General features: G+C 38.2%; 1 protein-coding gene across 1 annotated transcript in view; it reads left to right on the top strand.

The window, feature by feature from the left end:
- The first annotated feature begins 547 nt into the window (after nt 1-547).
- The window catches only part of LOC139131912 (nuclear pore complex protein Nup98-Nup96-like), a 38,120-nt gene continuing 12,550 nt past the window's right edge, over nt 548-26,117 (top strand). The window contains 22 exon segments of the mRNA XM_070698227.1: nt 548-666; nt 3,625-3,706; nt 4,714-4,755; nt 6,855-6,974; nt 6,977-7,039; nt 8,273-8,413; nt 8,813-8,952; nt 9,297-9,404; nt 11,825-11,990; nt 12,620-12,801; nt 13,900-14,043; nt 14,480-14,612; nt 15,116-15,319; nt 15,715-15,790; nt 16,895-17,000; nt 17,457-17,597; nt 18,262-18,470; nt 18,854-18,946; nt 19,509-19,849; nt 20,066-20,319; nt 20,699-20,842; nt 24,381-24,507. Coding sequence (XP_070554328.1) covers nt 3,655-3,706; nt 4,714-4,755; nt 6,855-6,974; nt 6,977-7,039; nt 8,273-8,413; nt 8,813-8,952; nt 9,297-9,404; nt 11,825-11,990; nt 12,620-12,801; nt 13,900-14,043; nt 14,480-14,612; nt 15,116-15,319; nt 15,715-15,790; nt 16,895-17,000; nt 17,457-17,597; nt 18,262-18,470; nt 18,854-18,946; nt 19,509-19,849; nt 20,066-20,319; nt 20,699-20,842; nt 24,381-24,507 — 2,986 coding nt within the window. The 5' untranslated portion in view covers nt 548-666; nt 3,625-3,654.

The following is a 26,117-nucleotide window of genomic DNA, read 5'->3' on the forward strand; positions in this document are numbered from 1 at the left end:
CTATCGGTTGTTATTTCATTTTCACCATGTCAAGAGTGTTGATAAAAATCGACTATATTATTGAGCAATCTCCAAATTATGAAAATGCCCAAAAATTTCCATTGTTTCAACACCTGCACTGCATCCAGCTTCTACCGCCATCTGAATTACAAGTAGGTTAGGGAGTCTATAATGGCAGTGAGAAACCAGCTTGATGTGGTCAGGACCAGTTACCATTCCAAAATAACCGAATGATCTCATGGTGAGTTCAGTATAAAATCCTTTCGGTTTCCCGACATAAAACTATATCTCAGCAGAGATAGTTACATTAAACACAGTTCAACAACGTTCCTTGCACACGTCGAAAGACACAATTTTGTCAAGGTAACATGGTGAAGTCGTCGGTCCGTGCCCACAGATAGGATCCCGCCATTACCTTTGTGTCAACGTTGGCGCATTGGTGTGGTTCTGTAGCAGCATTTGTACTGGCGGCTTCCCGACCCCCCGTTTTTTCCTTGCTATTAACCTTGTATATGTAGATGCACGGCACAGCAGAGACACCAAGCTGGGTTACCAGCTCTACGTCCGATCGTATAGTACCAAACAGCAACACAGCGTACCCTAGAGCCTTGCTCTCGATGTCTCGTGGCAATGGACTTCCTTATACTTGAAATAATACTCAAGTCGGTGAGCTTTATTAAGAGTTAAGCGTCTTGAAAGAAAAACTGTTTCTAGTTTTAGCTATGCGGTAAAGGAAATAGTTGTCAAATGTCAGTAACTGAATGTGCCCGTTCCCGAATTGAGTCAGGTCATTGTCAGGGATCATGTACTTGTACATCTTGCTTCTACCTCTCTATGGTCATCCCAATAGTCTGTCTTGGTAGTGGTACACTCAGTTAATGACGTTTTGTCTATCACTTCCTATTGATTCATCTTTTCTGCGTTTACTCCTACATGTCTTAAACCAAGACATGCACAGAATTGGAATGACCAATGATAGGTACAGAACAAATACACATTCATTTAAAAAAATGATAGAGTTACAATCACATGTACTAAGTGGAACTGTGTGGTACTGCCAGAATAATTGTAGTTGTTGGTTGCTGTTTTACACGTATGCTACTAGTAACTGATTCAAGTTGTTTATGAAGTGGACCACGTCACCGGATCTGGCTTAGCTGCAAAATTGTGGCACTACGGTGAGGCGGTCGGTGATTTGTGGTTTTTGCGACTTGCTCACCAGTAGCGCTACAATGCCGATGGCCCTGTAGAGGTGAAAATAAGCGCACCCCACTGGACCAGGCGCGTTGATGTGAAATGCTACATATTTACTGCATTTGGTCGTACCGATTTATCACTACTGAAGACTAAACAGTATACTACACTAATCTTGTCATTTATGGGGTTTGGAATTTGTTCAAACACGACGATCGCGTTCTGAAAACATTGAGCGTGGGGCGTCGGTGTTTGTGGGAGCCGCCATTACCGGAAGTTGGTAATGACGGCTCCCAGAAATGTTTCGGAACGCGATCGTCGTGTTTGAACAAATTTCAAACCCCATAAATGACAAAGTTAGTGCAGTATACTGTTTAGTCTTCAGTAGCGATAAATCAGTACGACCAAATGCAGTAAATATGTAGCATTTCACATCAACGCGCCTGGTCCAGTGGGGTGCGCTTATTTTCACCTCTACAGGGCCATCGGTATTGTAGCGCTACTGGTGAGCGAAGTCGCAAAAACCAAAAATCACCGACCGCCTCACAGTAGCGCTACAATTTTGCAGCTAGATCTGGCTATGCCAATCTACTTTCTACAGTGATGCTCCTGCTACAGCAGAGCCAAGAAAGGGTTTTCAGAGCAAGCTGGGTATTGCACTGGAACAAAACTTGGCTTTTCAACTTCATATAGCCAATCTGAATGTGTTCTGAAGAACTTCTGACTGTGCATATATGGTCAAAAGGCTGAGGCAAGATTTTGTATTAAATGGGGGATTGTGAGAAAGTTTAAATGGTCCATAATGAGTGTTGTACAGCAACATATACTGATTCTGAATTTCTTAATTGCCACCCTACTACATCTCTAATGTTAGATTTTGTTTTAGAAATAGGATACTTAGTTTGAAGTGCTCTACTTCTAGATTGTTATCATGCATGTACTGTTGAAATAATGCTGTTAAAATGTAATTTTGACAATATTCAGCAACATTGTTATTATTGTGTGTGCAAGATTTATGTCCACAAAATCCCCATGTGCAATTTTAGGACATTTATAGCCAAATGCATCATGGGGTTTTGGTGACACAAATGGCATATGCTATGATGACAAATGTTTCCTATGTAACATTGAAGGAGGCATCGTGGACCAGTGATCAGGGTAACAAACTCACCATCTGGAGGATGGTGAGTTTGAGACCCAGTTCAAGACCCGGTAGGTCCAGAGTAATGGACTCATTGTTGGAGGACGATGAGTTTGAGACTCTAGCACGGTGTTGTGCCCCTGAGCAAGGCACTTTACTCCTCAGTGCTCCATTGGGGCTTGTGTGTTATGGGTACCTCATCCTGTAATTGGGCTAACGCCCGTTGTTTGATGGAGTAAAAAAAATTAATTTGTTCAAACTCAGTAACCATCCTTATAAGGATGATCTTTCACTTCATATCTTTTTCCACCATTGTACCTCAAACTGATGCATAGTGTGTGCCACTACGATTATGCTAAACTGAAAGATTTGGTCGTATGTTAGCATTCTGATACCTCTAACATTAACCATGACGTAAGGCACTGCAGTTTTTAACAGTGAGATCCAAGAAATAGAGTACTGCCTACAACTGACACCGCAGACTTCTGGACGTATGCTAGTATTCATCAAGTTGAGTGATGTACATTTATAATAACCAAAGTGGCCGCAACAATGATGTCAATCTGACAATGTTGGTATACCCTGCATAGTAGGTTAATGTTGGAAAGGAAAAATGATGAAAGATGGTGATTACTGTAGCATTATAGTGAATGAAAGATGGTGATTACTGTAGCATTATAGTGAAATTACAGCTTGAATTAATTCTTGAAACGAGCAAAGTTTGCACTAATGCATCATGTATAAAAATTCAGCTGATCGATCAGGATTGATCAACGTGGAGTGACTATGCATTTGCTGCTCACAAAAATGATAAATCTTAAATATATCAAATGTTCAGTTTCGATTAAAAATTTTGACATAGCAGTGAAAGTCATTGTAATCTGTAAAGACGTAAAAAAGTCTGTCTTTACCATGTACTTTTCTCCGTCCAAGTAATTGCAGGGACGTATGAGAACTTATTGTGTTTGGTTTAGGGCACTAAGGCAATGGTACTCATAATTTGTGTGGTTCTATAACCCCTATCAAGCTGTTAGTGTGGTTTACATTAATTTGAGAAATGTACTGGCTCTCTCAAGACCTTTGCTAACAGATGATCATGAATGAATGTTTCAGTTTGCAGTTATACAACCTTTCACCTATGATACAAACCAGTTGCAAAACTTGATATAACACTGCAATATGAACGTGTCCTTGTTTGTGTTTTCGAGAGAATTCATCTGGTGGTAGTGTGCAAACAGGCCACTTGAATGTGAAAGCAACGTCAAATCTGTTTTCTGTTTGTCTTGCAGAGTTGATTCATAAACTGAGTACAGAGAAGTATGTTTGGTCAAACCCAAAAGACTCCATTTGGGAGTGGCTTTGGTGGAGCAGGTAAGTTAAATAAGAAATTATGTTTTTTTGCATGGCAAGACGTAACCGTTATCCTGCTTAGTTCGTCTGTCACTATGATGTCAAGTTGATTAAAACTTCTGAGGTGTAGCATGTCCCATGTTGCATTTTAGCAAATACATTTGAAGGCCCCTGACAACATATACTGTAACAGTGCAAAGATGATTTAAAATTTTACTGACTAAGGCTTTTTGCTCACTTGGCAGATGGGAAAGTGACTGGCCTGGCAGGATAAAGGCTGCAGGGCCCACTGAGCATCACAAATGCTAACTTCACTGGTACATGTACCAATTAGCAGACTACTTGACTATGATACTTAAAGAAAATACCATGTACTTACACATGAAAAGTGTTCCAGTCATGGTCAATGCAGAATTCAGTTCAGTTCTTGCAATGATCTCAAAGTCCAATTTGATTAGACAGTGACAAGTTGAAGAAAGTACACTTGGCTTTTGGTGAAAAAATATTCCTAAACATTCGGAATTTTCCGATATGTTTCCTTTCAATCAAAATGATATCCCTTATGTCCCAATCAAGCACTGTTGTAAGATTTACTGTTTGAAAATTTTCCAGGTACTAATGTGTAACATATTGTTGATTACATCCAACCATATGCGATGTTAGGGTAATGTTTGGCCAGCATAGACTAACATGGGTGGTTCCTACAGACAGGATGGGGGCGATTGAAATGGAAATCTCAGTCCACTTGAGTGTTTTTGAAACATTTGAGGTACAGGTGGTGTCCAGTGAGTTTGTGTTTGTATTTTGTACTCAGTTCAGAGTTTTGCAAAATGTAATGTCAGATTACTAGTATCTAAAATCCTGTCGAATGCATGTGCATATAACCTTCACAATTAACTCACATTGGTGGTCCTGTTCAACTAATAAGCCATTTTCTCTGTGTTGTGCACTGTGTGAGTAAGAACTCTTATCACTGTAATGTCCAGTTTTCTAAATATCTCACAATTGGTACATTCACAACTTTTCAGGTACTGGATTTGGTGGAACAACCTCCACTCCCTTCGGGCAGAGTAAGGACTTCTCTCTGATATCATTTGTTTTGTTTGTGTTTTGTTTTGCTTCAGTACTTTTTTCTTTACCACCTACTATGTCCTAACTAATTACAGACTCAGTCAATACAATATCAGCACAGATATAGTTAATTTATTGTATTGAGTTAGGTAGAATATTGCTGGAGACATATTTTAAAAGCACTTGACTAGTCTCCTGCCTGTGGACTTTTTTAAATTAGTTAACTAAAGCTTTTGATGTCTGTTTTGCAAACATAGAAAACTTAATTTTCCCTAATAGAATGAACACAGGGTGAAGCAGCCACTTTGAATTTTAAATAACCATAAATTTATGGTAATTTCTTTATCTAATGCCAAACATTTGTAGGGTGACCTGAATTTTTATTCTTGATTATGAAAGGAATTCTGGTTTATCCCTAGTTCAGCCAAGTTCATCTGTCACAGTTTGTCAGGTCAAGCTGGTCAAACCAGTGAGACATAGCATGTTCCACATGTTGCATTTTAACAAAGACTTGAACATTTGAAGGTCCCTGGAAACCGATATTTTAAACATGATTTTCACCAACATGATTTGCTGTGACATATATCCTTAACAGGTGAAAATACTTAAAGATTAGCGTAATACTGCCATTTACTGATTTGGAGAATGCATGCAGTTATAAGGCTTGGCAGGAAAAGGGTTAAAATTTTAAAACTTTATATATTGAGGCATCTGAAACTTTTCATCGAAAGGGGTTCAGGTCGTTACTTAATCTTGTGCCAGATGACAGTCCAACAGAGCCATTTGCATTCTGCAGTTCTGATAGCAACATTTTGTTTTACAATAGTTTGTATCAGGTAAAACGTTGTAAAGTATGTTCTTTCAAATGTTTGCAATGTAAATGAATCCCGTCATTGTTCATTCTGGCCAAGTACCACAAGTCACTTCACTTTGAGTAAAAATAACTTAGCATGTCAGAGAAAGAGTATTGTATACATATATGTACTGCAAACATGCATTTGTTCTGTTTTCTGACATAAACGCCCCTACTTTGCTTGAGCTTAGATCGTCCCACAGTTTTATAAAAGATTATACATCATAACGTAAAGATCGCAAAGGTTGATGGAAACTTTCATTTCACTGACTAGGAATCAAAACTGCAAATTGCCAGTGGCTATAATAATCAAATATAACCAAAAAGTCTAGCAATGTGCAGTATCTGAGAAGCTTATTTCTTATTGGCTGGCTGAATATCATCAAAAGTGATAATTATTTCAAAGCAACCAATTAGATATAAAATAATGAAATTTATTTCTTTAAAAAATAGCCTTAGTTTCACACGCATACGTTGAAATAACTACCAATCAGCTATGCCCTTCTGAGCCGCTGAATCCAAATCATTTGATATGCACGACTGATGTTCTATGCCTTCTGAAGAAGTGTCATTCCTAGCGCACATTATTTCAGTTGACTATGTTAAAGGGACTAAGTCGGCCATTTTTCATGAATTTTGTTTGATACAAGAAACTACTTTTTTTGTTTGACATGTTGAAAGATGCTGAATGAATGAGTGACCATGCATATATTCAACCCCAATATGCAATTTTTGAAATTAAATTAAACCATCGCGAAAATGAATTAATGGTCATGACCAATAATTCATTTTCGTTATGGTTTCATTTATCGTGTCTAAAATCAGGGTCGAATATATGCATGGTCACCCATTCATTCAGTGTCTTTCAACATGTCAGACAAATATAAGAAGTATCTTGCATCAAACAAAATTCATGAAAAATGGCAGACTTTGTCCCTCTAATGTTTTGTTTTTGAATCAGACACGGATATTTAGTGTAATTTAATTCAAAATACAGTGAAACCTGTTTAAACCAAATCCTGTCTAAACTGAAAACCTGTCTAAACTGAACCCTTTTCCGAGTCCCATTCCAATAGAAATCTGTATTAAACGGACCTCTATAATCCAAACACCTCTCCAAACCAAACAATTTGCTCAGTCCCCGTTGGTTCGGTTTTGAGAGGTTTTACTGTATAAATGTAAAGTACATGTAGTAAAGTTTGTGGCCTTTTTAAACTGAACTGTAACTTTGCTTTTCATTGACAGCTGGAACAGGATTGTTTGCAAGCAAGACACCAGCGGCATCTAGCAGCTTTGGAACGCCCAATGCCTTTGGTGCCCAGACACCAGCAGCAAGTCTGTTTGGCACTTCAACGACAACCACCTCAGCGACATCGGGAGCCTGTTTAGCAATCCAGGTAGTGCATTTGGAAGCAAACCCACACAACAAAGTAAGGCGATAGGAAACTGCTCCAGGCAGAGTACCTGACTCTTCGGCTGTGTGTCAGTCAGCTAGATGAAAGACACCACATCTACGAGATCCTATTAACTCTAACAAATACCTAAAAATTTTAACTTTATCCTATGGTATTCTTCCGTCTGTCTGCTTTGACCCTTAACCTATGGTATTCTTCCGTCTGTCTGCTTTGACCCTCTGAATGCTAAGACCATCTGTCACTATCAAGTCAGTCAAAACCAGTAAAGCATACCGTATTTGTACGGACCATCAAAAAACCTTTGTAAACTTGATGATTTTCACTCAATTATTTTGTAAAGGTACATAGAAATATTTTCACTGACCTAAAAATGTGTTTGAATATATAGCAATTTTCACCAACAGAACATCAAAATTATTCTGTGCATATCTTCCTTTCTTACTGATTTTGAGTGACTTGAGGTAAAAAAGCTTTGATTTTGTCTTCTACGTGTACAGTAGTCAATTTGTTAAAACATCCTTTGCTGATAATCTCACCACTATCACTCACTCACCGTTTAGTTCTAACATGCCACAACTTCTGTTTTCACACAGTTGTAATACAAATGTATCTGGTCTTCATAGTCAGTGTGATAACATTTTGTTTACATGACATTGTATAATTTGCAGTGAAGTAGATTGGCAGTAATATATTGTATGACATGATAATTGTAACATTCAAATAATTTGAAAGTCATGCGCATGTAATTCGTTTTCCATTTTCATCATGTGAATTTCTGTGTTTTATCGGTTGCTACGTATGACTAGTATGGGATAAATGTGATGAGAATTTTTATATGTCATTGTGTATCCCTTATCTTTCCGAGTTCAGATTTCTTCATCGGGTCAAGTTTGTTAAAGCCAGTGAGGCATGGCAGCTACCATTTGTTTCAATTTAATAAAGACTTTAACATTTGAAGGCCCTGAAAACGGAAGCTGTAAACTTGACTTTGGTGAAAAGATGTACATGTATACATGTATGTTTTGGCTCAGTACTACTTTTACATACTCAGTGGATGGGGAAAAGGTTTGGTATGATAAGGGTTATACTTGAAGCAGGGAGAATTTGCAAGGTGTTGATAGGTAACTGTAGTCTCATGAGATGCTGGGTATAGTTCAGAGAATGTACACATGTTAGAGGTGAAAAAATCTGCACCTAGTCATGTGCTTTGTAGTCCTGGTGCAAGCTGACCATGATATTGTTTTCTAGCTGCTGGTGGTTTCAACTTTGGACAGACAAGCACAGGTGGCAGTGGTGGGCTGTTTGGAAGCACAGCAGCCAGTGGTACTGGTGGTCTATTTGCAACCCCAACATCAGCTACTCAATCTGCATTTGGTTCCAACTTTGGAGGTAAGAAGAGTTTTCCTGTAAATCCCTGCCTTTTCAGTAACTTATTTGATTTCCATCTTTCTCATTTTCGTTTCTGCATTTTATTGTTGATTTATCATTGTGTACATTGTACAGGTTTTGATTCTTGTGTGAATGGCGTACTTTTTCATCTTCTGTAAATAAAAGCCATGAAAGCTATTGACATTGTTTCTATTCCTGTAATTTTGAGAACGTTTTTATCTTCTGCAGTTTGTTCTTTGAAGAAGTATGAGAATTTTTTATCCTCTTTAATTTGTACAATTCAACACAGTCTCATCACATTTTTATTAGTCTTCAAAGTGCAAGCAATATTTTTCCCTTGTGACAAGATAACTGATTTTTAATGAAAGTATTGGTGATTACATTCTTTCCTTTGCACAGGTGCATCTGCTGGGTTGTTTGGTCAAGGATCCAGCACAGCAACCACTCCATTTGGACAAACATCTACTGCACAGACTGGACTTTTTGGTACGGGAGGTTTTGCTGCAAATGCTCCCCAGGGAACTACCATTAAATTCAATGTGAGTCCCATGTTTCCTTTCTTGACATTTTGCGTACTGATTCCTAGAAATGCAATGGTAATCACAGGGTTATTGTAAACCAGTAAACAGATCCACTCTCACCATTACTCACCACTGATAAGTATGGGTATGTGATTTGCACCCGTTTCAGTCACACAATCCTATTGGTAACCCTTTTTGGCTGTTTACTTTGGATAAATATCAGTAGATAAAAATAAAATAAAACCCCATGTATATTTTTAACGTGCCAAGTCTGCTATCTCCAATTCACTGTTTTATAAATTCTGACTTCCAAACTTTGTCATAACATGTCGTATATCATGATATCGTTCTGTAATTTGCAGGCTCTCCAAGGCACAGATACAATGCTGAAAGCCGGAGTGTCATCCAGCATCAGTACAAGACACCAGTGCATCACGGCAATGAAGGAATATGAAAGCAAAAGCTTGGAGGTAGGAGCAAATTTGAAAACTGAAGTGCAGTCTGCCTTGGCAGGATATGTCTTGCAGCATCAAGAGCATTCCTATCAGACACAGGAGTCATGAAGGCTGTCATAAAGAATGCTAAATCCAATCTTCGTACTGAACAACAATTTGTTGAAAATATTTTGTTAAAGCGCAGTGGTCGTCGCGCTGCGCGTGCGTGATTTTTTTGTTGATAAACATAATTTTTTGTAAACATAAGTCTTCTCAACTTCAATAGGAGTGAGATGGGAGCAGTCCCCCACTTTGTTAAGGCCTTTGTAAGACTCAACATCATGCAATAGTAAAATATTAAGATCGGAAACGAACTTCAGTGGTGTATTTCTATCTATAAACTCGTGCAGAGCTACGAACATTGGGACACTACACTCAGCACATTATGTCGCTGAGTTTACTGCACGCAGACACAGTGAACAAAAAAGTTTGATCGCGCGCGATCACGCTGGTTGTACACAATGCTATGTACAGTACAGTGAAAATACATAGTATTACCTAAAATGATCAACATTGCCTATATATGTAGACCATGCACAAGCACAAGCACAATGCCTAACACAAAAATTACACTCAAGACCATGATCGGCATCAAGCCACGGGAGATGTGGTTGGGAGACGGTCACCGCGTTGACGTACACGGATATAGAGAATCCGGTCCCACAACGTACCGGCCCGCTACGACTTGGCCCACAACCAACTGTTGATCACCATGTCTTACTTCTCCTAGTATTACGTGGTAAGAAATAGTAAAATGACAGGAAACAGCAGACAAAACGAGCGGGTTTTCGCGGCATTTGGCAGGAAAATTGCACGGCTACACCGTGCATAGATCCTGTGCCCCGGTCCTGTGCACGGTCATGGCAGTGATCCAACCGCTAGCTGGTGTAGGCCTACCGGTGATGGGCAAACTTCATTGTTGTACCTCCTGATTGCCGGGTAGGTCTGAATCCTCTTTCAAGTGAGATAACCCCCACATAACAAGAAGACCTATGAAAGGTCCTTCGCTTGACTTGATACCTGTACTCGGAATTCTCGTTTGCACCCCAAAACGGGGTAAACTTTGTAGTTGAGTTGGATTCTCCACAGCCGAGTGTAGCGCGCCATATACCCGGTTTGACACGGACGTTCATACAGACCACGGAACGGAACAGATGCAGAGATGCTTCTTGCTGCAGCGGGCATTGCTCTGCGAGCTGTAGATTTCTGTAGTTTGGATTGTTGTCTTTGTACTCCTGTCGGGCCTCTTGAAATGAAAGCTCTCGTCCTTGCTGGCGATGTCGAAAACTAGAGCCCGGTCGTTGATAGTCTGTTGGCGTATACATGCGTACGTCCAGCTCTATGGCTCGAACGATAACAGTAGCCGAGCCCCATTCAACTGATTCAAGAAAATCATGAGCAAATGTGATCTCAATCCAGCGTGCAATCATTGTTCAATATTCAGCAGATATTTAACTTAAATTGATTGACCTTTTATTGCGTGTTACATTTGGATAGTTGGTATGCTTGTGACAGATCAGCGGCCATTTTAACAAGCGGCAATATCGCAAACATTACAATCAACCCGTAACATGTGCGGCGTTCTTGGATTTGTTTACAACAGAGGGGGACCCCCTCAGGAGGATGCGCAGCGCGACGACCACTGCGCTTTAAGTGTATGAACTCCCCAGGATGATGTTGATTTGTGAAATGTTTAGTATGAACCTACGTTCAGTCTTACCAACGTGAATACAAATGCAAATTCCATTCAATTCCAGTGTTTGTCTCAAAAATATTTGTTAAATGCAAAGGTGATAAAAGTGTTATTTCTGATAGATTTTTATGTGTTTTTTTTTTTAATGATAAGAAAAGAATTGAGAGTTACAGATAATAACACTTTGGCCAGGGTGTAGCAATTTCGTCAAACTTGGTCAAAGACAATTGAAAAGAAGTAAAGAGAATGGTTCTACACATAATCCTGCAAAGTTTGTGGAAATTGCAGTGATCTTCAGGGTACCAAGAAGCCGGCATTCAAGGGTCATTATTCTACACAGTTAGATAAATTCTTTAGTGTACATATAGTAACCGAGCCACCTAAAACACCAAAGATTGGTTTTCAGAGAGTTCAACTGCCTAACTGAGCACAAATATGTCACACTATTGTGTATGAGAATTTTGCAAATTGATGAAGATTGGTTTTGTGTCTTTATTGCTTTTTACTGACTTGGAAGGATGGTGGGTGATTGAGGAAGTTAGAGGAAAACTCCTACATTGACAGTAGAGGTGCATTGCATTGAATTTGAAGAAGTAGTCTTTTGTTGACCTGTATATTGAAGGACTCATTTGCAATATGTGTATCCCACAATCCCTTATGTTGGCTGTGCACAGAAAATCATTCATTCATTTACTCCATACAGGAACTAAGGCTTGAGGACTATGTGGCAAACCGCAAAGGCCCAGGTACGGGCGCTGGTCTGTTGGGTCCTGGAGGATTGACTCAGACTGATTCAAGCAAAACTGGCGGGTTGTTTGGACAGACAAGTACAAGCAGCAGTCTTTTTGGACAGAAACCATTTGGAACAGGTAGGTACCCCGTGTCATTGGCCATATCTTATGGGCAGACTTGCAATAAGGTATTTGTCAGTACTGTAAGTGTTCAAGAGATAGCAGCTTCAACTTTTGAAGATTTTTAACTTCCAGTTGCCAGATATAAATATGGCTGAAAAGCTATAGGGGTTATAACTGCCTGGTGTCAGTTGTTCATACCAGTATGAATGTATATATGTACATATGTGTGTATATCATTCTGTCTGTCCACTCAGTTTTCTCAGAAATTGTGACACCTATCAGTATGGAATTTGACCAAGTAGACCAAGACAGTAGTTGACACTGCAGTGACAATAAAACAAAATAGTGAAAAAAATCAACGGTCACAGCTACTGTCCCTTTAAAGTCAGTGTGTCTGCTCTGCCTTAACCATTTCACCACTGTGGTTTGAACCAATCCCATTGTTTTGTGTGGTAAAGTTGGACCTTTAGAAAGGGAAATAGGGGTGAAAGGGTAACGGTTGATGCATGCATACCGCACTTGTCAAACTATGTCGGAATAGAATGTGATGACACTGCTTTTGGTACCCCTTTTACGTCAAAGTTGTGAAATGTCTTTATATATTGCCTAAGTTTTGCCTACAATATCGTCAATGTCTGTCATAGGTACATCTTTTGGAGCAACCACTGGAACAGGAAGCAGTCTGTTTGGTGTTGGAAACCCTCAACAACAAACAGGCCAGGCAGGAGGGCTCTTTGGAAGCAAACCGACGGGTTTTGGAGCAACAAGTGGGTCATCCTCTTTGTTCGGTACAGCCACATCCACATCTGGCTTTGGTACTGGTCAGGTTAGTAATCTGGATTTTTTTTTACTTTTCAACAAACCAAGAACACAGAAAATTTTGTTATTTAGTTAATTGTTGGCTCTTTGGAATCTAACAACCCATTTGTGTGAAACTTTTATGAACTTTCTACAATGATCTTGAACATTTTGCACACTAGAAATTAACTTTTTAGAGTAGTGAAAGTATTGCCACCAGCAACATTGGCCATATGCGTGTTTGGAACTTGTCAAAACTTTCATACAAGATCAGGGGTGAACAAAATAGAAAACAACAAATTTCACTGCCTTCTCTTAGCAAAGAGGAATTTTTGCCATTTGCCATTTTCACTTTTGCATGATTTCATTGCAATCTAAATGGAATTAAAGAAGTATGCGTTCTGTAGGTGTGCCTCATCTTTGCCAATTTCCATTTGTACACCTCCCCCTCCTCTCTCTGAGAAATCATGGTTCATCTTTTTAGCTCATATTTGGTATGTATATGAATACCAAAAAGAGCTTATATGGTGAGTCGGTGGCGTCTGTATGTATGTATGTATATATGTATGTATGTATGTATGTATGTCCGTCACACGCAAAAGGTCTCAAACTGCCGCACCTACCATCACAGTATTTGGTGTACAGGTATTGGGGTTTGAGATGTGACGTTGTTCAAATGAACATGTCAGTGTCAAAAATATGCACATGAGGTAAGAAAAAGGAGAAATCCTGCAAAATCTGCGGGAGTGGTGGCACTAACTGAAACACTCCACACATCTGAGTTGGAGATTCTGTAATCTCTAAGCTATTTGTATGCAGTGTACCTATTATGTGTAGGAGTGTAGCAGTGACTGAAACAGGCTACTCCACTGACCTTGAGTCATTTCCTGTCATTGTTCATGAACTGATACATATTGGCAGACCTGCTGAAACCATGAAGGACTGTGTTGAAACATTCCTCTGCTCAGCCTGTTCCTATTGTTGACCTCCAGTACCTAAAGTTTCAGACCTTATTTACTTATGTCATTCTTGTTTTTCTGGTTTAAATATTTCTTGATGGACCAATTCAAACCAAATATGAGCACACTGTCCTTGACGGTATTTTTTTTCTCACACCACATTTCAGAGTTTGTTCAGCCAACCAACGAGCCAACCAGCCCAGGTAGGGTTGTTTGGGTCCACTCCATCCACATCGGCATCAGGATTTGGTACGACCTCTGGTAGTCTTTTTAACCAGACGGCAGGCTTTGGTCAACCTCAGCAACAAACGGTCAGTAAAGATGAAAGAAAAAAGTGTGGATATCATGCCCTTTCTGATCTGTGTCACATATTTTCCTACTTCTACATGTATAAAAACAAAAAAACCTCTCATTTTGCATTCGCAGTTTTCTCCCCAAAGCAATTAAATTAAAGTTGCCACTATTTAATTTCGGTAAGACAATAGAACTTCAATAACATAACAGTTCATTATATTGTTATGCAAATTAGCTACTATGCTATCAGAAATTCCGAGTGAAAACATGGATTTGTATATGGATGTATTTGCAATGTTGCATACATGTATAGGCTGAGTGGATACAATTTGATGGTGCTGAAGATTCAATACACTCTGTAGCCCAAAGAAGAAATCCTGTATTTTATGCCTGTAGCTGAAATTTATGTAGGTCTCTTGTAAAGCAAACATCGTTTCTTTTTATGCATTGTAGGGCAGTCTTTTCAACAAACCTGCATTTGGTACAGCAACCACTAGTGGTGGGCTGACATTTGGTACCAACACTAGTGGATTGTTTGGTACCAATACCAAACCAGGTCTCACACTGGGAACCAACACAGGCCTAGGTAAGGTTTTTGTTGCAGATTTAAAGTTATACTCATTGTTAGACTATCTGATGAAGTTATAGGTATTATTCAGTTGCCATAATTGTACTGATAAAGCCGCATTTCTGACTTGAACAATGGATAAATTGTTTCAGTTGAATAAGAATTTGATGGCAGTAGCCAAGTGGAACGACAGCTGTGCTGCATCAAGGAGTATGCGCCTTTAACCCATTCACTACCATAGTTTCACCCAAACCAATTGTTATCTATCGGAAGTGGACCAGTTCACTTAGAATTAGGGATGAACAGGTTAAGCAGAAGGACGAGGAGGAGGACTGCAGTGCAAATTTGTCCCAGAATGTTTCTTATGATAGAATTTTTGATCTTCCAGGGTAAAAGTTATGCTGATTTGCATATCTGATTTTAAAGACTGACTATGCAAGCATTCATATAACATTAAACAACTGTAGATAGAGATAAACAAGAATGTATTGTTGACTTCTGTGAATTTACTTTGACTACAGGTACCGGATTTGGAACAGGAGCTCAGGCCACAAGTTTATTTGGCAATACAAATAAGGGAACCACTGGATTTGGTGCAACCACCGGACTTGGAACTGGTCTTGGCACCGGGCTTGGAACAGGATTGGGAACTGGAACAAGTGGGTCTCTGTTTGGCAATACGGGAGTGAAGCCAACTGCAGGCATTGGAGCATTCTCTGGCACAAGTAAGTCAAATTTAATTGTTATTTCAGGTTTGAAAGGATGTGATATTTATTTACTATTATAGCATCCATGTTAGTTTCTTTTCATGTTTCAAACTTTCGTCTAACAGCATTGACAATTATAAGTCATGCCACAGTAAAAGAAACATTGAAATATCTACAGTAAGGCATGAATAATCAAGCTTTGAATAATTTTTGATACTATTAGTGATATGATTGTCAGGAAACTTTAATTTACCTCAAATGTACTTGACAAGGTAGTTAAGGGGCCGTCAACCAAGTTCTGTAAATTATTTGAGAGGTATTAAGATATCTCTGTCTTTCTGAGAATTTCATTCAAATGAAAAAGAAGGATTAATCAAGTTATAAACACTTCTTTCTTTTTTTCCACATTGAAGCTGGATTAGGTACTGGACTTGGTGCAGGAACTGGTCTTGGGACATTAGGTGCTACAGCTGCAACCAACATAGGAACGTAAGTATGATATCCATAATTGAATCAGACAAGTGATGCCAGATCTTCTTTTCACTTCCAAAGTAATATCCTGTCTTGGGCTGAAGGTGTTTTTTTTGTTTTCTAGTGTAATGGTACTGTCTGTCATCAGACATTAATCTTTTAATCTTGAAATTCTTTATAATGAGTTTGTAAACTCAGTGGCTTGTCTGTCAGTTTGTACTGCTATTATCAGTGTTTATTTAGATTTCTTCCTATGTACATGTCTGTCTGTGTCTTTGTCTCTTATTGTTCACTTTTACAGGTTCTTTTAGGATAATGCATTTAGCACTGGCATCATTTATTCAATGCTTTGTAGTTAAAGAGCGCCCTCAGATGCCCTTGAAGGGTGTAGCAAAAGCACCTGCAATCACCATAACATTCCAGACTTCAGTTAATTAAAAAAATGCTGGATACTGTTACAATTGATACTGGTATGACGTGCAGCAATTTCTGGTCTACTACTAATGGTGGATTACAAGTTCCTAGCATTGCTAAAGCACACTGAAGAACCATGATAACACACTTTTCCAATACTTTAATGTGAACAACAGTCGACTTCTACCAATTGATGACCCCAAAGGATCGTGATTGCAGCTTCAAAATTTGCCTGCTGTTAGACATCATCCATCTATCATTTATAGCTTTTTATGGAGATATGTTGAGATACAAAGGGTATGATGGTGAAACCCATCAAATATAGATGATTACATGTCCCTGTATGGCTACTGCTTGACTCCCTCCCTACCCTAGGAAAAAGATGAACACATTATGCACAAAGAGCTTGGATACATAATTGTATGTATCATAGTATAGGACATATTTATTTTACGACAGCCTTTTTGGCAATAACCAATATAAAGTTTACCAGTTAGGATTATTTGTGAGGATTATTTGTAATATTTCCTTTGTTGAGTGGGAAGTTTTTGTCTCCGCTGTTCATTTTATTTAAATGAATGGGACTGCAAAGAGTTGGAGATTTCCAAATGAAAACAGTGTAAGAGGAATAAAATTGGAACGATTTTAAATATGTTGTCAAGATTGTTCCTTCCAGTTCTACATGTATTTTTTGTATTTTGATTGCAGAGACCCTAATCTTGCATTAGCACAGCAACAGCAGGCCCAGCAGCAGATCCTGGCATTGGCAAGCTCACCATTTGGAGATTCACCATTATTTAGGAACACACATCAGGTAATGTACACCCTTTCTGCTACTTACAAGTCCAAAACAAGGTTAACTTCATCAGCTTGGAAGTTAGATCCAGGAAATCTTCAGAAACAAAATAACACTGATATCACTGTTCTACCAGTGTTTTTGCTAAGGTTGGGGAATATTGGTAAATGATTTGGGAGCCCTGGTAACATTGCTGCTGTCCCCTAATCTGATTGTATTGATATACCAAGGCGAATCCCGGTAACATGTACATGTACCTACTGACTGCCCTGTACAAAAACACTACGTAAAATTTATGTCAGAAGTCACCAGTTTCCATCTAAAGCTTAAAAATAACTGAAATGGAAAGTCATAATTATCAGGCATGTCAATCAGATGAGTAGATGAGTGAATTCCAATCACTTTACAAGATTTACACTTATGTTGAAATATTTCCCCATGTTGACTCACCTGGCATCTGCTGTTACGTGATAGGATTCTTCCAAAAAAGATGAACTGCTGAAACCAACAAGTGCTTCAGCTCAGAAGGCGCTGACAACTCCATCACACTACAAAGTTTCAAGTCGACCCAGTCCCAAAATCAAACCAAAACCACTGTATTCACTGGCAGGAAAGGTAAGATATCAACATATTTAATTATTAAACACAAGGAAACTTGAGTGGCCTATTAAAATGGAGTGTTTCTGTTTCACGTGGTATGGTTCAATCAAAAGTGTCTATCTTTGATGCTGTGCCCATTGTGCTACTTAAGGTAGTATGCACCTTGAATGTGAAAGACTCAAAGTTTCCCTGATGAAACTTTTAACCATTCTCTTACGAAATCAAGAATAAAAATCATTGGTCACCATGAATTTACCTAACATTACCCATATTTAAAAATTAAAATGACCACCATCCCTGTGTAAACTATGGAAAATAATGATATTTTAGATTTTGTAAAAACTAAGCTGTTGAAAGTTTACTTACTCAAAAGCTCCAAAATGAACCATCCACAAGCAGGAGACCAGAAAAAGGTTGAAAAATCTGAGTCTGAATATCTGTCCCTAAGGCTCTTTGTACTTTAAGAAACAATTAATAAGTCATCAACTCTCAGTGCAACACAAAATATAGAAAAAGTAGCTTACCAAATGGTTATGAAATACCTAATTATTGTAAAGTAAAGCTACAGGAACAAAATAATAGAGAAAACAATGAAACACTGATGAAAGTAGAAGAAAATTCTAGTTTTGCAAGCAGGAGTGAAACTTCCTTGTCAAGAATATTATCACTTCGTTCGCAGCAACAACTCTTTGATGGCCTTGACGATGAAGACACAGCGCTTAGTGCCAATGTGTTTGTACCAAGGAAGAACATTAAAAAACTCATCATTAACAAGAACAAATCACCCCAGAGGATATCACCACGGCGATCAGTCCATGATGATGAAGACCTCATCGCTCCACAGTCAGACTATCCAGAAGTTAGGACATCTGGTAACGGCCCTGCAAGGTAGGCACAAAGTCAAATGTTACTTTTCCTTTTGGAAAGGAGCAATTTGAAGTTAACGTTTAATAACTGTTTTCTACATCCTTCTTGTGGCAAAGTGTATACGTATTGTGAACCATTGTGAATGAGGAAGAAGCAATATGTAAAGTAAAAAAGTTATAAAACACTTGGAACATTTTAAAAACATTATCATAATACCCTCATGGACGATACTGTTGCTTGTATTTTCATGTAACAGGTAGGTATGTCTTTCTTTTCTTTAGCAAAAATGTATCCATTTTGTCAGAGTATCTTGACAACAATTGAATCCTCCCTGTGGACTATGATGTCCACTTCAAATACATGTACTTTCTGACTCTAATTGAGAACTTGTCTTTGAATACCAGTGAGACGTCAAGCATAGCTACAGAAGATAAGGAGAACGGGGAAACACCAGCAGACTTCATCAAAGGAAATCAGCGCAGCCAAAGCCCATCCAAGTAAGTTAGTTATTTCAAATTTCTTTTATGTCACAACGAAAATGTTTATTAGTGCGTTTTGTACCATTTTGCCCCATGACATCCCAAAGACATGAGATATTCAAGTTCAAACATTGATATTTCTGTGTGATGGGCATTTACTGGATGACTTCTTGATTCGAATGGAGGACTGTTTGTCTTCATGGTCTTCAAAAGTTTAGCTTACTTTAAGTAAATTCAGTGTTGTAATTGTGAAGTGTGTCATCCTGGGTGCCGGTGAAAACAGGATCAGTTATTGTGATTACTGTTAGCTCCCAAATGGAGATCCAATATTGATCAGATCGTGAGTTTTATTTAGCGTCCACACATACCGTATATAGACATTTAGGAAAAATTATGTTGTGCTGGCATCTTACATTACAATGAATGTCTTTTTCAACCAAAACATGGAAATCTTGTCAATTTCTACTTTTTTTTCTCAGTTTCATGTCATTAAAATACATAATTCTCTAATCTTGATATTAGGAAATAATGTTGCTCTCCAGTAGTGATGTTTTTGGTTTTAATGTATGCATTTTTTCAGAGGTCAGTCTGATCTTGACTGTACGATATCAGCTTTGAATGTCAGAAATGATCAAAAGTCTCCACTGAGATCCAGTGAAGTGGATTCAAGTCTGAATGAGACTGCTGAATCCCAAGCCAGCATTGAGGAAGATGAGGATTACGACGCAGAACCACATCCCACCGGAATCATACTCCGTAGGTCTGGATACTACACCATCCCATCAATGGACGATCTGGCTGATCTGATAGATGAGAATGGAGACTGTATTGTTGAAGATTTCACAGTTGGAAGGAAGAATTACGGCAGTGTTTTCTTCCCGGGGCTGACTAATGTTGCAAACTTGAACCTTGATGAAATCGGTATGTATGGGAACTTTACCTTGTTTGGTATTTTTTAACGTTATCAGAGACCAAGGTGCAGATTTTGTTGCACGTAAATAAAAAAAAATACAAGACATAATGTGAACATCATAACTTACTCATATACCAAGGACTTTTAAGTTAATATTTTTCAACTGACCATGTCTTTGTGTTGTTTATCCAGTCTAATGAGCTGTGTCACTGTGCTCTTTACAGTTCATATTCGTCGTAAGGAGATCACACTCTACCCAGATGAGAGCAACAAGCCACCAGTTGGTTCAGGGCTGAACAAGAAAGCTGAAGTCACGTTAGATTGCACGTGGCCCAATGACAAGACAACGCGTCGGCCAATCAAGAGCCCCAGTAGACTGAACACGATAGGCTACTCAGACAAGCTTGAAATTGCGACTTCAAAACTGGGTGCCAAGTTCAAGGAGTACAGAGCGGAAACTGGGTCATGGGTGTTTTTGGTGAGTAATGATATTCTGCTGTATTTTAAAGAGCTACTGTAGTAACCACATGTTTTGCTTGAATGTGGAATAGCTTCATGAAACAATCATACCTTTGCAAATGTAATGTTTTTGCAAAGTTAGAAATGCAAAGGTTTTAAACTTCCATTTTGATACAGATGACCCTAATTGACCGTAATAAGCCCTCTATGTCACAGTGCCATTTGCATAGATCAATATTGTAGTCCAGTGATTGAGCTATGACTGCTGAAGACACAGTGATAGATGGCTTCAATTTTCTTTGCAGACCCATCATTGTCATGAGATAAACTTTGCTCTTCAGTGTATTCAGTTAATACACCTGCCCAAAGTCACTCTAACAATTTGTCTGTTTTTTCAGGTTCCTCATTTCTCAAAGTATGCACTTGAAGACAGCGATGAAGATGAAGAAGAACTTCAATCACAAGACCCTAAGAAACTCAAGGTGCTGCAGCAGCAGAAACAGCAACAGCAACAGCAACAACAGCAACAACTGCAGCAACAGGTAGTTTGCAACTGGTTGTGATGTGTCCTGAATGTGTAGTTGTGGTGCAGTTTGCTGACCAACCAAGCTCAGAGTACATCAGATGGACTTCCCAGCACCATTGGGCTGTTCCCCTGTACTGAGCTGACACGGTGGTTCACAGACATTGATGAACTTACTCATTACAGTAGCTGCTATCTGTCTGAACAGGCTGCAATGAGAGCAAAGATCAGACTCAAATGATTGACAGAAAAGCTGGCATAATCATACAGCTTTTTGCCAACTTTTTTAAATACCTTAATGAACTTGCAAGAAACTGTACGACTTTCTTTGTGGCAGAGATAATTTAAATCATGTGTATCTACAACATCTGTCATTTGAATTTCTGTGTGAAAATAATCATTTTGAAACTTGCCAATCCTATACATGTTCATCAAGTATTTGAATTTTATAGCGGCTCTCAACACTGTGCCTGTGCTGTATCATGTGATCTTGAAAGATTACAAGAACTTTAATATGACTCTTTAGTTGATATTTTCATTCAATGTGGTTTTACATAGCAAAGGAAAATTCTTTAATCAATGACTTTTTACGAGAGACATTTTCAAAATATTTCAAAACATTTTATGATTATTACCTTCTGTGCAAATGTTGTATTTTGTCTGTAACTGTCTCTGTAAGTTTGTGGTGATGTTGAAATACAGTATTTATTGCATTTAAGGTAGTATGCACCTCGAAAGTGAAAGACTTAAACTTTTGCTCTAACTTTCCTCAAGGAATCTTTCAATCATTCTCTTTCAAAATCAAGAATAAAAATAGGGGGTCACTGTGCAAATTTTGGTACTAGAGAAACAAATTACCCAAGATTTACGATATTTAAAATTCAAAATGCAGTGTTTGATCTAGAGTGCGCCATTGCGCATTTTGCGCAAAAAAATCAGCTATGGCGCTATTTTCACAGACCATGGCGCCATTTCGGGCGCAATAATTCAAGGCCGGTACCTGGAAATTTGTTTCCGCCAGGCCGCTATGTGTTTTCCGCCCATGCTAGCTACGACAACACGAGGATATACCGTAACGTGGTATATATTCAATCACGACATTTTTGCGACAATAACGTAAGTTGGCATGACGGCTTTGACGGGACGTGTGCAGAAGGCCATGCGTCTTGCTACTATGCCGTGACTTCGACTGTATGTGTATCTTGATAGCCCTGCGTACGATGCTGTGCATGCTGTGTGTTCCGCTACAGCTAATCGCCCCGCTCACCACTGAGCGGGGCGATTAGCTGTAGCGGAACACACAGCATCGTACGCAGGGCTAGTATCTTGAGTGATCTTCTGATAAAACCTTTGGATTGTCCCCTCACCCACGCCCGACGATGAAGGAGGTACAACGATGGAAGAGTCAGAAACTGACACGCAGACCAATACTGCCGGTACGCAACACAACCGCACTCCGCAGGTGAATAAAATTTTGGAATTTTACCGTTGACTTCGATATGTAACTATGCAAGTCTGTAGTACGTTATGATCAAATAGCAAGCAATTCTTATATGGTATAACTATTTTACACGATGGAGTTCGAGTGGCCGGGACTGGTGGTATTCAGTGCATTATGGACGCTAATTTCTGACATTTCTCGGGTTGATCAAAATATCCGAGTGGCACAGAATAGTTATGTTTGTAAACTGGCTGCGAGTTTCCGAGGACAAGTCACTTGATTATTTATTCGTTTGGCAGTGACTCGCATACCAGCGTGGTAGCCACGTGGGTTTCCAGTCGTACAAAAACAGTTTCATATTTCCGTCATCAAACAAATAGAGAAGAGCGTGAGTGTGTTTTTTGTCTCATTTTAATTTTTCTCTAGTATATGCAAATCTAGTATTTTCCAGTTTTGATAATTTATTTTTTTCAACTTTTTTACTGTGAACCCCAAATTTTATTATGGTCTTTTACTCTAAACTTGAAATTTTGGAGAAATATAAAATAAAGGAAACACTCTCAAATCTAAGTTTACTATTTCTCTTGATACCGAAATCTAGTATTTAACATTTTTATAGTTTATTATTTAAATTTATTTACCCCCTCTTTTTATTTTATTCCTTTACTCCTTACTTAAAATTAATTCAGAAATGGTACATGTTAGAGTAAAATCTTTGTTAAAATCAGCTTTGGCATTTCAGTGTTTACAGCTCAATGAAAAAATAAATCATATTTTCTTCTTTCAGGTGAAGTGGCTGTCATAATGGTACTGGTTGTACTATGGACATGATGAATGGTAGCTGATGATACATGTCTGCAATAAAACATATGCATAATCATCAGTATTGAGTTGAGAAATGGTCAACATTTGGAAAAAAAACCTGAATAAAAGTGTGTTATTAAATGTTGACTCACCTGTACGCCTGTCTTTTTGTAGAGATCCTTCTTGTGGGTGAACTTCCAGTCACTGCAGTAACTTCATATTATTTGATTAAAGGGACAGTAGCTGTAACTTTTAATAGGCTGCTTTCAGTGTTTTTATTCTGAGTATCAAAATGGTTTTTGTAATTCTTAAAAATTCAAGTTTGTCAACAAAGTCTGTATATCCACTCTGTTTCTACCAATATTTATAGTTGTGTTATTGTTGACAATCAATCTAAATTAGATTGTGAGCAATAAAGGTTTACTTTAAAACTAAAACGTGTATAACTAAAACGTAGTTGACAAACTGATTGCTAGTGAAATAACTTGTAGCTCAATAGAAACTGCCGTTGTTGAATGACACATAGAAATAAAATATCAATAATTACAGCTACTGCACCTTTTTCTCAATTCCTTCAGCACAAAGTGGAATCTGTCTTTGCATAAGTTGCCTGGCAACCCAGTCTGTCCATTATAAGCCTTTTAAAAACAACTGATTACAATTTTAATTTGATTAATAATTCCGGGGGGGACCACTTTTTATTCGCTCTTTAGGATCAACAAGGGCCCTCTTTAAAAATTGCAAGGGGCCCAGTATGGCCCCCTATTTTTTGCCAATGGCCCCTTTTTTTCAAGGGAGTGGGCCCACAATGGCCCCTATTTTTGGAGTCCTAGATCAAACACTGAAAATGGCCGCCATCCCTGTGTTAACTCTATGGAGAAAAATAAAAAATTTTAGAATTTCGAAAAACTAAGCCGGTGAAAAGTTTTCTTTCACCAGAGCTTTAAAATGAACCCCCACATGTGTATATCAGAAGAGAATTGTAAAAGTTGAGAGTCCGAATGTCTGTCCCCGAGGTGCGTTCTACCGTAAATAGGCTCACTCTTAATAAATGTTACAAAAAAGCTTTCTTTCTCAAGTATCCTAACAGAAGATTCTATTATTTACATGGTGATGTTCAAGTTATCTATATATTTTTTTTGAGAAGTAATAAAATTATTGGATGTTGTTGTTTGTTAGAAAATGTACATTTCATAGCATAGCATATAAAACAAATATTCAAAGGACAATTTTAAATAGTTTCGTGAATTTGATCATTAAAAAATTAGTCATGAGACTGTAAGCAAGTCTTCATTGATGTATTTTTGTGCAGAAACCAAAAGCTGAGGTAAAGGAGGAAGATGAGACACAGCCTGATGAACCCATGACTGATGATAGGGATACCGATAGTGACATGGCTGATGTTGCTAGGGAACAGTTGTCAAGGATACCACTGAGAGGTCAGGCAATGTTGTGCTCGTGTTTTGAGACAGTTGAACAGAAAATTATGATATGCAATTGATTAAAAAAACTGCCAGTATTAAAAGAAGTAGACAAACTTAAAATGAAAAGATTGTTTCTGGTTATGATTTTTATCAATATAGTGAGAAATAACACTCTTTTTTTTCCCTTAGTTTTCATCCACCTCAGTCAGTCATTGTGCTGGTTCATACTTACCTTATAGTACAGTCGTTTGGTGATTGCTTTTTTGATCATGATACATGGTAAAACTATGTATAGCATTTTACAAAAATCTGGACATGCCAAATGGCAAACACTCATGTTTGAACACCGTATTTTTCTCCGCTGTTTATTGGGCCTTATGCCATGCAGAGGATTAAAAGGCATGCTAAGTGTTACAAAGTACTTGTCATATGCACAGAGACCAGAACAAATCTTTTTGTAATATGATTTAGATGTCATGCTAATCTGTAGGTATTGTACCAAGTGATGTTGGTCATGTGCAATGATTTATTTCTCCACTTATTCATTCCATACATTAACTTTAGATTTGCTGTCACTCAGCTATCCATCCATCCATTCACCACCCAATCCCATCCATCAATCTGGCCATCCTTTTCATTCCACCTCTACCTATCTCCCTCCCTGCTATCTGTAATACATGCATATGTTTACTGCGCTTCATATTCAAATGGTTCATGCTAGTGATTTACCACTATAACAGCAACGGAAGTAGAAACACCCTAACCAACTGATTTCCACATTTCATCTCACCACTTAAACTTTTAAGGATTTAACCAAGAGAAAGTAGCGTCTGTTTTGGCAGAGCATGACCAACACCTTATATTGCATGCTTCTTTAAAATGTAACCTCTGGTAGGAAAGAACACCAAAGAATTTACAAAACATGAGAAGAAAAAATTTGACTTCTGATGAAGAAGAGAAATTTTTTATCGAGTTAGATTGTCATGTAAACAGTATTCATGTAATTATTATTGAATTTTTGTTCGTTTTCTGTAACTTCAGTATGATACTTCCTTCAACAGGCGTAGTAAACAGTATATTTACATGGGTGTAGGAATTTTGAAGTAAAGGAGGGACTTATTTTGTGTGCATATTATTTATCATGTTTAGAAAGGGCTCGTCTATGTAAGCAATTTATAAATTTGAATTAGGCTACAATAAATTCTTTATCAATGAAGTTTATTTCACATTTTAACTCTTGAACTCAATTCTGTAGTCTAACATTTTGTGGTGCTATTAGTATGTTATTTCATAAAAGAAATTTAATGGTGATAGTTTGTCCTGCAGTATATGTAGAACAGCCACTTCCAATACACATGATTTAAGTGAACGAAAAGGCAAAATTAGTGGACAGTACTCAAATAATTCAAGTTCCATCATGTGAAGGAATTTCAATCAAAATATTTTTCTCACAAGAATCAGACAGAGCATTTATCAGAGACTTTTCTTAGAAGCAAAAATTTATGAAATTTGAGCCCCCTTTGAATTGTATCTTCTTCAGATTTTGGTCTCTACATTTACTTCAGATAATGTGGCTGATTTGGATGCTGATATCTTTAAAATACAGGATACCAAAAGTTGAAAAA

This window comes from Ptychodera flava, chromosome 4 (assembly GCF_041260155.1).
Source record: "Ptychodera flava strain L36383 chromosome 4, AS_Pfla_20210202, whole genome shotgun sequence".
Taxonomy (NCBI): domain Eukaryota; kingdom Metazoa; phylum Hemichordata; class Enteropneusta; family Ptychoderidae; genus Ptychodera; species Ptychodera flava.